This window comes from Ruditapes philippinarum, unplaced genomic scaffold (assembly GCF_026571515.1).
Source record: "Ruditapes philippinarum isolate M1 unplaced genomic scaffold, ASM2657151v2 ctg1236_1_1_1_1, whole genome shotgun sequence".
Taxonomy (NCBI): Eukaryota; Metazoa; Mollusca; class Bivalvia; order Venerida; family Veneridae; genus Ruditapes; species Ruditapes philippinarum.
In genome coordinates, this window is record NW_026862350.1 from 96,522 (window position 1) to 108,873 (window position 12,352).

A 12,352-nucleotide genomic window follows, 5' to 3' on the forward strand; every position below is an offset into this window, starting at 1 on the left:
GAATATGCGGTCATGAAATTCAAGAAGATATTAGCTAGTCCCTGTGGAATATTAATGATTCTAATATAGATAATGTGACCTCATTACCAAGTAACTTATCTCCGTATCTTGGGGAAGAAAGCACAGCCTCCGTGTCTTCTCTAATCTAGTGACATTTGAATAATTTGAGAATTTTTTTTATACATTAATAATTGTTCATAATTAAGTAAAGCTTTTAATGGTTATGAACTTCAGACTTGTTGCTTTGTCAAAAAAGTTATCTGAACTGTAGACTAACCTCAGTGTTTGATTTCTTCAATGATATTTATTTTATATAATTATTGATATTCCATTTTTAACCTCCAGGGGGCAGGGGAATATATATTTGCCTGTGTCTGTCCAACATGCTATCTGGCTGTCACATTGTCTTGTCCGAAATTAGACTGACCATACAGTTGAATGTTGATGTATCGTTTGAACTATCCTATCTTTTTTCTAGCTGTTATTTACATTGACCTTGACCTTGTGCAAGCTGAGAAAAATTATGCTTTATGCTTTTACAGTTTTAGGTATTGTATAAATTTCATAAAATTAAAAAGAAACAACTTGGTACCAGACCAGAAGCATGTGATATTAGGTCTAGCACCAAGCTGTTTGCAAAGGCTATTATGATAACTTGAGACAGACTGATACAAATAAACCATAACAATTCTGATTGCCCTCAGCAGACTTTAGGGTTAAAGCATATTGATTTTGATTAGCATATTTTATTTTACACATTTTCAGGAGCTGTAGAAGCATGCTTACTACATGGACTACGTAAACGAGCATTGGGCCTCTTCAAATTCAGTAATACAACAGCATTATTACAGAAGGTTTCCAAATCATTTGAACCGGCAATGTCAGTGGTTAAACTGGTCAGTGAGATTGAGCTGAATAATGATCCTTCAAGGTAAAATTACCAACAAAATGTGTTGTTGGTTTTTTTGTGTATCTTATGGTTCTGAAATTTTGGATCATAAATATAGTTGCAGCTTTGACCTTCTGTGACCACCTTCAATATCTCCATGACACCATTACTCATTGCTGATGTGTCTTGATACCTTCCATGGATCCCTTAAAACCTTTCATGCATCTCTTGATTTCTTTTATGGATCTCTCCATACCTTCATGGATATCTTGATACCTTCCATGGATCTGTTGATACCTTCCATGGATATTTTGATTCCTTCCATGGACCACTTGATGTCACCCATGGATCTCTTGAAATCTTTCATGGATCTATCGATACCTTCCATGGTCTTCTTGATACCTTCCATTGATCTCTTGATACCTTCCAATCAATGTATCTATTGATACCTTCCAATCCATGTATCTATTGATACCTTCCAATCCATGGATCTATTGATACCTTCCAATCCATGGATCTATTGATACCTTCCAATCCATGGATCTATTGATACCTTCCAATCCATGGATCTCTTGATACCTTCCATTGATCTCTTGATACCTTCCAATCCATGTATCTATTGATACCTTCCAATCCATGGATCTATTGATACCTTCCAATCCATGGATCTATTGATACCTTCCAATCCATGGATCTCTTGATACCTTCCAATCCATGGATCTATTGATACCTTCCAATCCATGTATCTATTGATACCTTCCAATCCATGGATCTATTGATACCTTCCAATCCATGGATCTATTGATACCTTCCAATCCATGGATCTCTTGATACCTTCCAATCCATGGATCTCTTGATACCTTCCAATCCATGTATCTATTGATACCTTCCAATCCATGTATCTATTGATACCTTCCAATCCATGGATCTCTTGATACCTTCCAATCCATGGATCTATTGATGCCTTCCATGGATCTCTTTCCACCTTCCATGGATCTCTTGATACTTTTCATGGATCTCTTGATACTTTTCATGGATCTATTGATACTTCTATGGATATCTCAATACCTTCCATGGATCTATTGATTTCTTCAATGGATCTCTTATCATATTTGCATGGAACTTGAATAGTTTCTTGACAGTTGGATATGACATCATGCATTATAGATAAGTTTTTGGGATTCCCTTTTGAATGAAATACTTCTTCAAAGAAAATTCGTAATAACATAATTCAGGCTGACATTTGGGAATTTTACATTTTTGAATTGTGAAAAAGAAACGTTTTAGCTTTGAGAATGCTTCTGTTACTTACGGTAACTGGCTGTAACTAAAAAAAAAAGGCCTGTATTATAGTAATTAACCTGCAAATGTAAATCACAAAATATAATGAAACTACATTAGTCCCATGTTTGACATCTCTTTCAATAGTACATTGATTATATTAGTTGAATAGGAGTGGGAATGCACTTGAAATGCTTGGATCTAAAAAGATGGAACAGTGGGTGACGCAAGTACTCTAACATATCCGTCCATCTTTCTTTCATCTTGTATAGATTTTGACATACATGTTGACTGGCATGTTCTGTTATTCATCACCCATTCAGGCAATAATGATTCTTTTTTATGCTGTAAACAAAACTTGGGATGTTCTTAATTCCTTCTGTAAATTTATGAGTATTGAAAGCATTCCAATTGATTGCCACACGGAGGAGAAAAATTATTTGAGAAATTGATTTTCACAGTGGTTACAGATCTTATATACTGTGAATACATTTATTTTCTCACCATAGATTCTCTGTAAATGTCATTTCGTGTCAGTAACACACGTTTAAATTAGCTTCGAAAATTGGTTTGTTACCATTCTTTGCTTTATAGACATATAAACATGTGTTTTTTCCCTCATTTTGATCAGAGGGAGATTAATATTTAAATGTCATTTCATATTCTAATAGCAGTTAAAAAAGGATGATCTATTTAACCTTTTGACCTTGGGGTAGGATTTATGTACTTGAAACTTTAACCATAAACATGCTGAATTTTTTTTTTAATGGAATAGTCGAGCTTCCTTTTTTGGAACAGTCCATTTATCAAGTTAGTCTGTGAGCCAATAGTATGGTTAGGCTGCACAGATGTTCAAACTGGCCTGGTTCTATGTTTCAAACTGGCCTTTCTCTATACTGGTGGCAAAGACTGATCACTTTTGGTTCCAGCAGAGTAAGGGTCTAAGATTGGCCAATGTTAGAAGAATTGGTTAAAATATCCAACATATAGAATTGAGCAGCCAATGGGTTCATTTTTCATCATACAAGGCACTTTATACTGTTTGCGTAACTATCTGACATCTGTTGTAGTTCAGTGACTGTTTTTGGGAGTTTTTTTTTTACCAACAACCAAAGTCTTTTAAATTAGGAAATTTTAGTTTTGGAACCATACGAAAGTTTGGCAAATTTTACAAAGCATTGTTTTCATAAAGGCCATAATATTATTTAAGTATTTCCTGAGCCAATGACTTGTATGCAATCATGGTAAAAGCTAGAGCTAAAAAATTACTTGAACAACAAACTATATAATAATAAAACAATTTACAAGATTTATTTTAAGAAACTTGTTAATGTACTTTAACTTTCTGATAAATTATTCCTTTGATTTAGTCATCAGAATGTTCCATAAAGTAGATAATGTCAACAAAATAAATGATATTGCATGTGTCAGGGGACATTTTGACTCTTTATAGCTCAACATTGTAATCAAAGTTTAAATAATTTAGTATATTGCTCAGTTAAACATAAAACAAGATTCTTTTGTCATTAATGTATTGTAATACATTTTAGTAAAGATAGTAAAATTTAAAAATAAGTTTGTAACAGTCTGAAGGCTGCAGAGTTTTGATATTTTGATTCAAAAATTAAAAAGATAATCAAAATTCCAGAAACTGCTCAAATAAAATGGAAAGCAGTACAAGGTCTTATTATGCAGACTGGTTTGATATAAAAAAAAAGGTACTTTTATAAACATTTGCAGCCCTTTTAAATTCTAGATTTTTTAAGACAGGTTCTTTAAATCGATTGTAGGAGTAATCCCATCTTGATATGAGGATATAATTGGTACACTTATATGTACTGATATAAATTAAATACAAATATAAAAGATCAAAATGAAAGCATTACCCTTAAATTAAGAAATTTATTAATGAAGTGTATTTATAAATGAAGTGTACATGTATATAATACATGTAGAAAGAGCATTGAAACAAGAGACTGATTTGCACAAGGAGGGCAATTAGCAAAAATAAAAACACGTTCCCTGTTGTCACAATATGAAACCATAGTAACCAATGTACAAGCATCAGAATATGACTTTTCTGGCCTCTATCCCTTTCCCAGTGTCATCACAATAAGTAAACCCCAGAAAACATGAGCTAATTAACAAGCATGCTGTATTTTTATTCCCTAGAGACAGTGTGGTAAATGGGGTGCTGGTAACTTATGTTAAAGCACTGTGCATGTATGGATATACAATTTAACTTCGACATATTTTCAAAAGAAAGGTCTTCAAACTATATGATACAGTTATAAATAAAGTGCTATTAAGGCTCACACACATGGTTCATTCTAGTAGCAAGGGTAACAGGGTATATAACAGCAACTGAACATGCAAATAAAGTCTGTTATAAGATCAAAGATTGTGGCTTGGGCTTTGGAATTAACAACTTGTTAAAAATTCAAACTCCCTTTCTTAGAAATATAGCGACAGGTCATAAACAAACATGAAAAGTCCAACAACAACATTTACATGTATCTTATCTTCAAATCTTCAACATTTTAATGATAGGATTTCAAATAACAATGTTTTAATTGAAATAAATTATGTCAAGCAGGAAAAATCAATGTCATTTGGATGATATTTTGCAGAATTTTGTCACTTTATGATTTATCATATTAATCTTTTATTTTTTTTCAGGAAATCGTTGGATACAAACAAAAATCAAACAAAACGACAGACCTCAACTATTTCATTTAGCCCAAAATATCTGTGGATACGGGTTGCCATCTTTGAAAAACAGCTTGCCAAAATACTTGACTACCTTGTGCAAAATAACAGGTATTGTAATATAAAGATGTTATAAAGCAGAAAAAAATAAGGAGGCATTAATTCATGCATCAGTCATTAGTAACCCTAGCCCTCCTATCTCTAAGAGAAAAGTGTAGACTTTGAGTGTCTTAGATTTTCAAACCCTAGTAATTAAAGACCCTGCCTTTTGTTGACAGTCAGAATGTAAAATTCTCAAAAAATGCACCCATACTTAAAGTTTTAAAATTGGAAAATTGTGCCCTGCTAATTTGGGGCATGAAAAACAAAACCACTACTTTGACCTTGCAGTTCAGGAAAAAGCTAATTTGTTCTACTATCCACTGCCCTTCCCTGGAAATAGGAGAGCCTTGAATATTTTTTGGCTTATTCAATACTCATTTACAATTAAATTCAGACTTTTTTGTATAGGTCTCTGAAATTTATTCATATTAAATTTATTAGCTCTAGAAGAGGAACATTTTTGTTGTACCAATATTGTAAAGGTTATTCATGGTGACCTTTTAGCTCTGTTGATGAAAGAAGATACAAATGATGCATGTGACCTTATATTATTATTTGGAGCATACTAGAAAAGACCCAAAAGAAACAAGAAAAGCTTTTGTACATTAGCTTCACAGCTTTTAAATCTTTTGTCCCTCAAAATTTAATACATAACTTTCTAAGTTTGTGTAATGGACAAGCTCATAATCGGGAATTGTCGATTAGTTTTGTCCCAGTGACCTTATTTAGGCTTATTAATTTGGATCTGTTAGATGTGATTACGAAAAGGCAAAAAGATATTATTCCCACTGGAGTATTGAAGTATTAATGGTTCCAATGTAGATTTCTTACTTTATAACTTATTACCTATCTTCTTATCTTGTGGAGAAAGGACAGCCTGATAGTCTTCGTAATAAAATCCACTCTAATGTAATATTTAATGGATTTCAGTGTCACAGTAAGAACTGCTAATGGAGTTAATTGTCCATTACGGCGCCAATATGCAGACTTTGTTGGCATTCTGGTATTTAGCCTGGTCAGACTGCACTGATATTGATGGCTTTCCTGACTTTATGCTGGTGGTATTCCAGTATTTAGCCTGGTTAGACAGAACCAATAAACAGACTTTCCTGACATTATACTGGTGGTATTCCAGTATTTAGCCTGGTTAAAGTGTACCAATTGACAGGCTTTGGTGGTATTCCAGTATTTAGCCTGGTTAAAGTGTACCAATTGACAGGCTTTCCTAGCTTTATACTGGTGGTATTCCAGTATTTAGCCTGGTTAGACAGAACCAATAAACAGACTTTCCTGACTTTATACTGGTGGTATTCCAGTATTTAGCCTGGTGAAAGTGTACCAATTGACAGGCTTTCCTAGCTTTATACTGGTGGTATTCCAGTATTAAGCCTGGTTAGACAGAACCAATAAACAGACTTTCCTGACTTTATACTGGTGGTATTCCAGTATTTAGCCTGGTTTGACTGAACCAATTAACTGACTTTCCTGACTTTATACTGGTGGCATTCGGGTATTTATCCTGGTTTGACTGAACCAATTAACTGACTTTCCTGACTTTATACTGGTGGCATTCGGGTATTATCCTGGTTAGACTGAACCAATTAACACACTTTCCTGGCTTAATACTGGTGGCATTCTAGTATTTAGCCTGGTTAGACTGAACCAATTAACAGACTTTCCTGGCTTTATACTGGTGGCATTCTGGTATTAAGCCTGGTTAGACTGAACCAATTAACATACTTTCCTGGCTTTATACAGGTGACATTCTGGTATTTAGCCTGGTTAGACTGAACCAATTAACAGACTTTCCTGGCTTTATACTGGTGGCATTCTGGTATTTAGCCTGGTTAGACTGAACCAATTAACAGACTTTCCTGGCTTTATACTGGTGACATTCTGGTATTTAGCCTGGTTAGACTGAACCAATAAACAGACTTTCCTGGCTTTATACTGGTGACATTCTGGTATTTAACCTGGTTAGACTGAACCAATTAACAGACTTTCCTGGCTTTATACAGGTGACATTCTGGTATTTAGCCTGGTTAGACTGAACCAATTAACAGACTTTTCTGGCTTTATACTGGTGACATTCTGGTATTTAGCCTGGTTAGACTGAACCAATTAACAGACTTTCCTGGCTTTATACTGGTGACATTCTGGTATTTAGCCTGGTTAGACTGAATCAATTAACAGACCTCCCTGGCTTTATACTGGTGACATTCTGGTATTTAGCCTGGTTAGACTGAACCAATTAACAGACTTTCCTGGCTTTATACTGGTGACATTCTGGTATTTAGCCTGGTTAGACTTAACCAATTAACAGACTTTCTTGGTTTCATACTGGTTGCAGTCAGGTTTGTTCTTATTGCCTCTATTACTCACAGGTTAAGATATTTTCTTATATCGCTATGTTTGGTGATGGGGCTAAAATACGGCCCAGACTTGTAATATTTTACCATTAAGCTACTTGCTGAGAATAAACACACCACAAATTAGTCTGGCTTTATTACTGTACTTATTTTCATGTCAGAGAAGACAAGATTAATGGATTCATCCATACACTGTCTGACCCAGTCAAAAAAATCTTAGCTGGTAAAACATGACCCTGTCACAAAACCTTAGTACATCAAACATATAAATCAAACATATTCCTGTAAACAAATATCTAGTGAGGAAGACAGGATTGTGGTATACAATTTTTGCAAGTAAAATACTTTTTTTGGTCAGAGTTAGACTTGAACTAGGAAAGGCTTAGTTTGTTGAAGAGGCCATCAGATGAAATTTCTCTTTTGAGACTCCATAATTTAACTTATATGGATTTTGATATGGTATTGAATGTGTAGTATATACATGTATATAAAGCTTCGAACAATCATTCATAGGATATCATACAGAGGTTAAGAAATTGCTGAATAGTTGTACATAATTCAGTACTCGGCAAATGTTGCACACCTCTGTATACATGTAACATTCAGGAACTTACTTTGTTATAATAATTTTTATGCTTGCACTAAAAAACTTAAAACTTACTAGTATAGTTCTAGGTAGCAAATTGCTATTATTCTATTAACTTTATATTATTTTGTTTTTTCAGCAAATATTATGAAGCTTTTGCTTTAATATCAGATCCAGTAGATGGCCCGATATTGGCATCTTTATTGGGTAAGTTTGAGTTGTTTATTTTCGAGGGAGATTTCTCGATTTATTTCTGTGAAATTCTTACCGAATATTATGTATAATTAGCAAATTCCATATACACAGAAAAATCACCAGACATTACAGATTTGATGCGTCCAAACCTTTGTTTCAAGGCATTATATAAGTGACTATTGCCTAATAAATGACAAAGTCCTTGAAGTAAAGTTGTCAATAAAAGAGATATCAATCATTCTCTCTCAGCCATAGATTTATATTCTTAGAAAAGCCTTGTTCTACTAAAACTTCTTTTCTAATTTGTGAAATGGTACCATATTAAAGATAGACTAAGCTCCGATCCCAATGCATAGAATATTTAATCTCAGAAATTTATTGAAATCTATGAAATTCTTAACAAATATGTCTAATTTTAATAAAAGAGTGAATAAACTATATATGAGTATTGGAAGATATGTTTCCTATTACAGGTCAAGTAAAGTTTGTCTTTTCTTAAAAAAACTGGCAGTTTTTTTTTTAAAGCACTATATATCTATATATACCACTTATAGTGTGTAGAATTTTAAACAGAACATACCTACTTTGTGTGAAGTCAAAACATGTTTATTTTATATTTACATAGAGACTGTAGAAATTATCAATATTTTCTAATAATAATAATAATTCCAGTAATTATTGCAGCTAATATTGTAAGAGTTATTTTTGCCTGATTTCATGCACAGTTATCAACCCTGATCATATTATTAAAATTTCATAAATGGACTTGTCCATCTTTCATTCTGGACAAAACCATTCATCATACTAGCCTTGTGAGATGAAATTTTCAAAAGATACAAACTGGCTGAATAGCAAACAGTTCAAACCATGATCAGACAGTACCAACATGCCAACTGATCATAGCCTGCACAATGTCATGTGGGTCAAATCAGTTGCCTCTGGCAGACCAAAAGTAAATCGACTTCAGTCATTAAAATTCCCTTGATGTTGGAATGTCTCGTTTATATTTTGTTTTGCTGCATTGGTTGATATTTGATAATTAGTAATTTCAAACTCATGGTTTTGTTTCTTGTTTCACTAATTAAGTTTTATCAGAAAACAATAGCAAAAATCTCCAGACTTCATATTTGATACAGATTGCATCAGAATTGCTATTAAAATTCTAACAACAAAGTTAGAAATTTCATCTACTCAGAGTTTCAGGATCACATAGCATCAATTCTGTTGATTTAATTTAGATACTTTTCCTGCTATTGTGCTGTTGTAAGCAATATAGTATAGTGGTATCTGTTTAATTATCCTGGGCTATAAATTATTCAGATATACTATACAACTTTGACTGCTTCGTGACATGCTATTTAAAAAAATTGCTACACATGATATCTAAGATTGAAAAAATAGTGTCTGCTGGTACAATATTGTTCTTGATTTCCTAGAATAGAAAATTTGATTTTGCTCTAGTCTGCCTGCTTAACTTAATACATTTGTACATAAAAAATAGGATTAGTAATCAAGAGGTTATTGGTTCAATTCTCAGGCAAGGGGTAATTTCTCCTAATGGTCATTGTCTTTCAAAAAATCGCAGCCACAATTTAACCCTGCATGATCATAAAAGGTGACTAAATGAGTTGAATTACTAGAGTGAGTGCATCTCATAGCTTCAGCAGGTGAGGTGGTTTTGACCCCTGGTGTTGCTATCAGTTTGTAACACCCGAGGTTAGTCAAAATTATCTTTCCTGTTTCGGCGCCATATGACCTTAATAGTGTTGGTGCAAAGTCAAACCAAACAAAACAAAAAAAAAACCAGAAATCCTGTAGCATTAGTAGTCGATCACTAGCTTTGTGGCTATGGATTTCTAAAAATGTTGGCATCACTGTAAGCATTGTACCTGAGTAACTGTACAAAATTAAATTCCCAAAAAAACTAAACAGAGTGGCCATATTCAAATACTTTTTATCTACATATTAAGTTCATCATTCTTCATTTGTATATAGCTGTAGAAAATGCGCGTTGGTTGTTGATTTAAGGTCACAATGGTCTTGTCGATATGAAATGAGAACTTACAAATAATAAATGAAGCTTGGAAGAGAAAGTCGAAACTAAATGAGAGTATATGATGCCATGCAGTAAAACTTGGTACCAAATATCACCCATATTATTTAGTGCTTTCTTTCCAAAGGTTATCGGATAGTTTATGTCTGCCTTAGGGAAGTATTAAATTTGTGTTGTATATTACAAAGGCGCCAGCAGAACTGAAACAATCCTCAAATATATGCAGTGTGTACAATTTGTGTCTGTTTATTTGTGTGCACAAAAATAATACAGTAGCAATCCTTACCTTGCATGGCCTAAAAGTGATAAGTCTTTGCTACCGAGTGAAGAGCCAGGGTAACCTGTAAGTCTGCATGTTTGTGCAGTCGGAACTGGCTCTATATATATATTGATGGCTGACAAAGTACAAATAAGCCATGTCATAATGGGTTTGCAACCAGCATGGATCAAGACCAGCCTGTGCATCCGCGCAGTCTGATCAGGATCCATGCTGTTCGCTATCAGTTTCTGTACTTGTAATAGGGTTTGTATTTGCGAACAGCATGGATCCTGATCAGACTGCGCGGATGCGCAGGCTGGTCTGGATCCATGCTGGTCGCAAACGCACTATGTTGGTTTTATCGTGACACGGCTCAAATTTTCATCTTGATATTCATGAAATTGATAATTGACAGCTCTGAAAATGGAAGCTGGACAAGTCCATTTAAGTAATTTAGCATGTTTGGTGTTTATCCTTTGAGCACCAGGGGAATAGCAAACACACTTATGGCACCAATGTAGTATGCCAGGCGAATCTGTACCTCTATGTAGTCAAACCATACACTTTACTCCCAACTGCTAGCTGAATTTTATCATTTTAATATTCAAACTCGATATACAAGCAATGGATTGTAGCATGTTATTGTAAACCAAATTATTGTGCAGATTTAATGTAAAAGTTAAATGTCAACCTTAGAATATGCAATTTGCCTTCTGCCTCTCAGTGTTAATTACATTATAAATGTGCAGTGAATTATTATCTATTGTTTTTATGGCTTTAACATGTATTGCCATTTATTTCAGTTGGGCCATGTGCGCTGGACTACACAAAGATGAAAACATCTGATCATTTCTGGACAGATCCTCCGGCCGACGAGCTTGTCCAGAGACACAGGATACATTCTGGTGGTCACCACATGACCTCTGGTGCAGGGTCACCAGGGTCACCAAAACGACCTGGCCTACAGGTAAGGCCACAGGTAAGAATATTAGACTAAATATCTTAAATATATCTTTTTTACTTAATCTTAATTAGTCTTTTACGTTTCCATGTGTGGCTGAGGAGTTGCCTTTACAGGTTGAGGCATCAGAATTGCAGCCATCGTTTAACCCTTTGTGATTGTAATAGGCGACTAAATGGGTTTACGAATTATTGGAGTCTATGCATCTCTTAGCTCCACCCGGTGAGGTGGTTTTGATCCCTGGTGTTGCTTAATTAAAGTTTGTAACACCCGAGGTTTAAGCCAAAATCATATTTCCTACTTGGACGCCATATGACCTTAACGGTGTTGGTGTGCCGTAAAGCCAAACAAACATAATTATAACCGTATGCATATAACCCTAATTAGTCACTCGTCTATAATTATAAGATTATTCTGATAATCAGGTTTTGTCATATTCACTGTACAACAACTTTTTTGTTATAATTATAACTAATTAGATTTTAGGAAAACATTTCTTTTTTAGCACAAAGCCTTTGTATCTAATTCTTTAATGACGTATATAGGAGTCAGAGATTTGTTAATATCAGGAACATTTTAATCTTCAACCTAGATGAGTCTCCTGGCAGTTTGATGACTATTACTTCAAAAGCATTGGCATTACTATTGGCCACTGTGTATAGTGTTGCCTGTATGAAACCCTCAACTCTATGCATTTCATGCATCCAAACAAGACTATACTATAAGCTTCCAAATATTACATTTCACAATTTTGCTACAATCGTGAAGTTCAGTTTTTATTGCCACATGTTAGCAAATTGCATAACACATGTTGTTTCCTAGACGTGAAAATGATGAAGTTATGGTACACCAATGTAAAATCAAAATACTAGATGTGGTAATATCACTCTAGGGATGTTGTTCATGCAATATGTCTAAGATTACAAATATTCATTCTCTATTATTGAT

The 12,352-nt window shown here is 34.1% G+C and overlaps 1 protein-coding gene across 1 annotated transcript in view; it reads left to right on the forward strand.

Moving 5' to 3' along the window:
- The window catches only part of LOC132718791 (small G protein signaling modulator 1-like), a 63,719-nt gene that overhangs the window by 12,405 nt on the left and 38,962 nt on the right, over window positions 1-12,352 (forward strand). Inside the window, 4 exon segments of the mRNA XM_060702522.1 lie at window positions 766-931; window positions 4,850-4,990; window positions 8,076-8,143; window positions 11,247-11,422. Coding sequence (XP_060558505.1) covers window positions 766-931; window positions 4,850-4,990; window positions 8,076-8,143; window positions 11,247-11,422 — 551 coding nt within the window.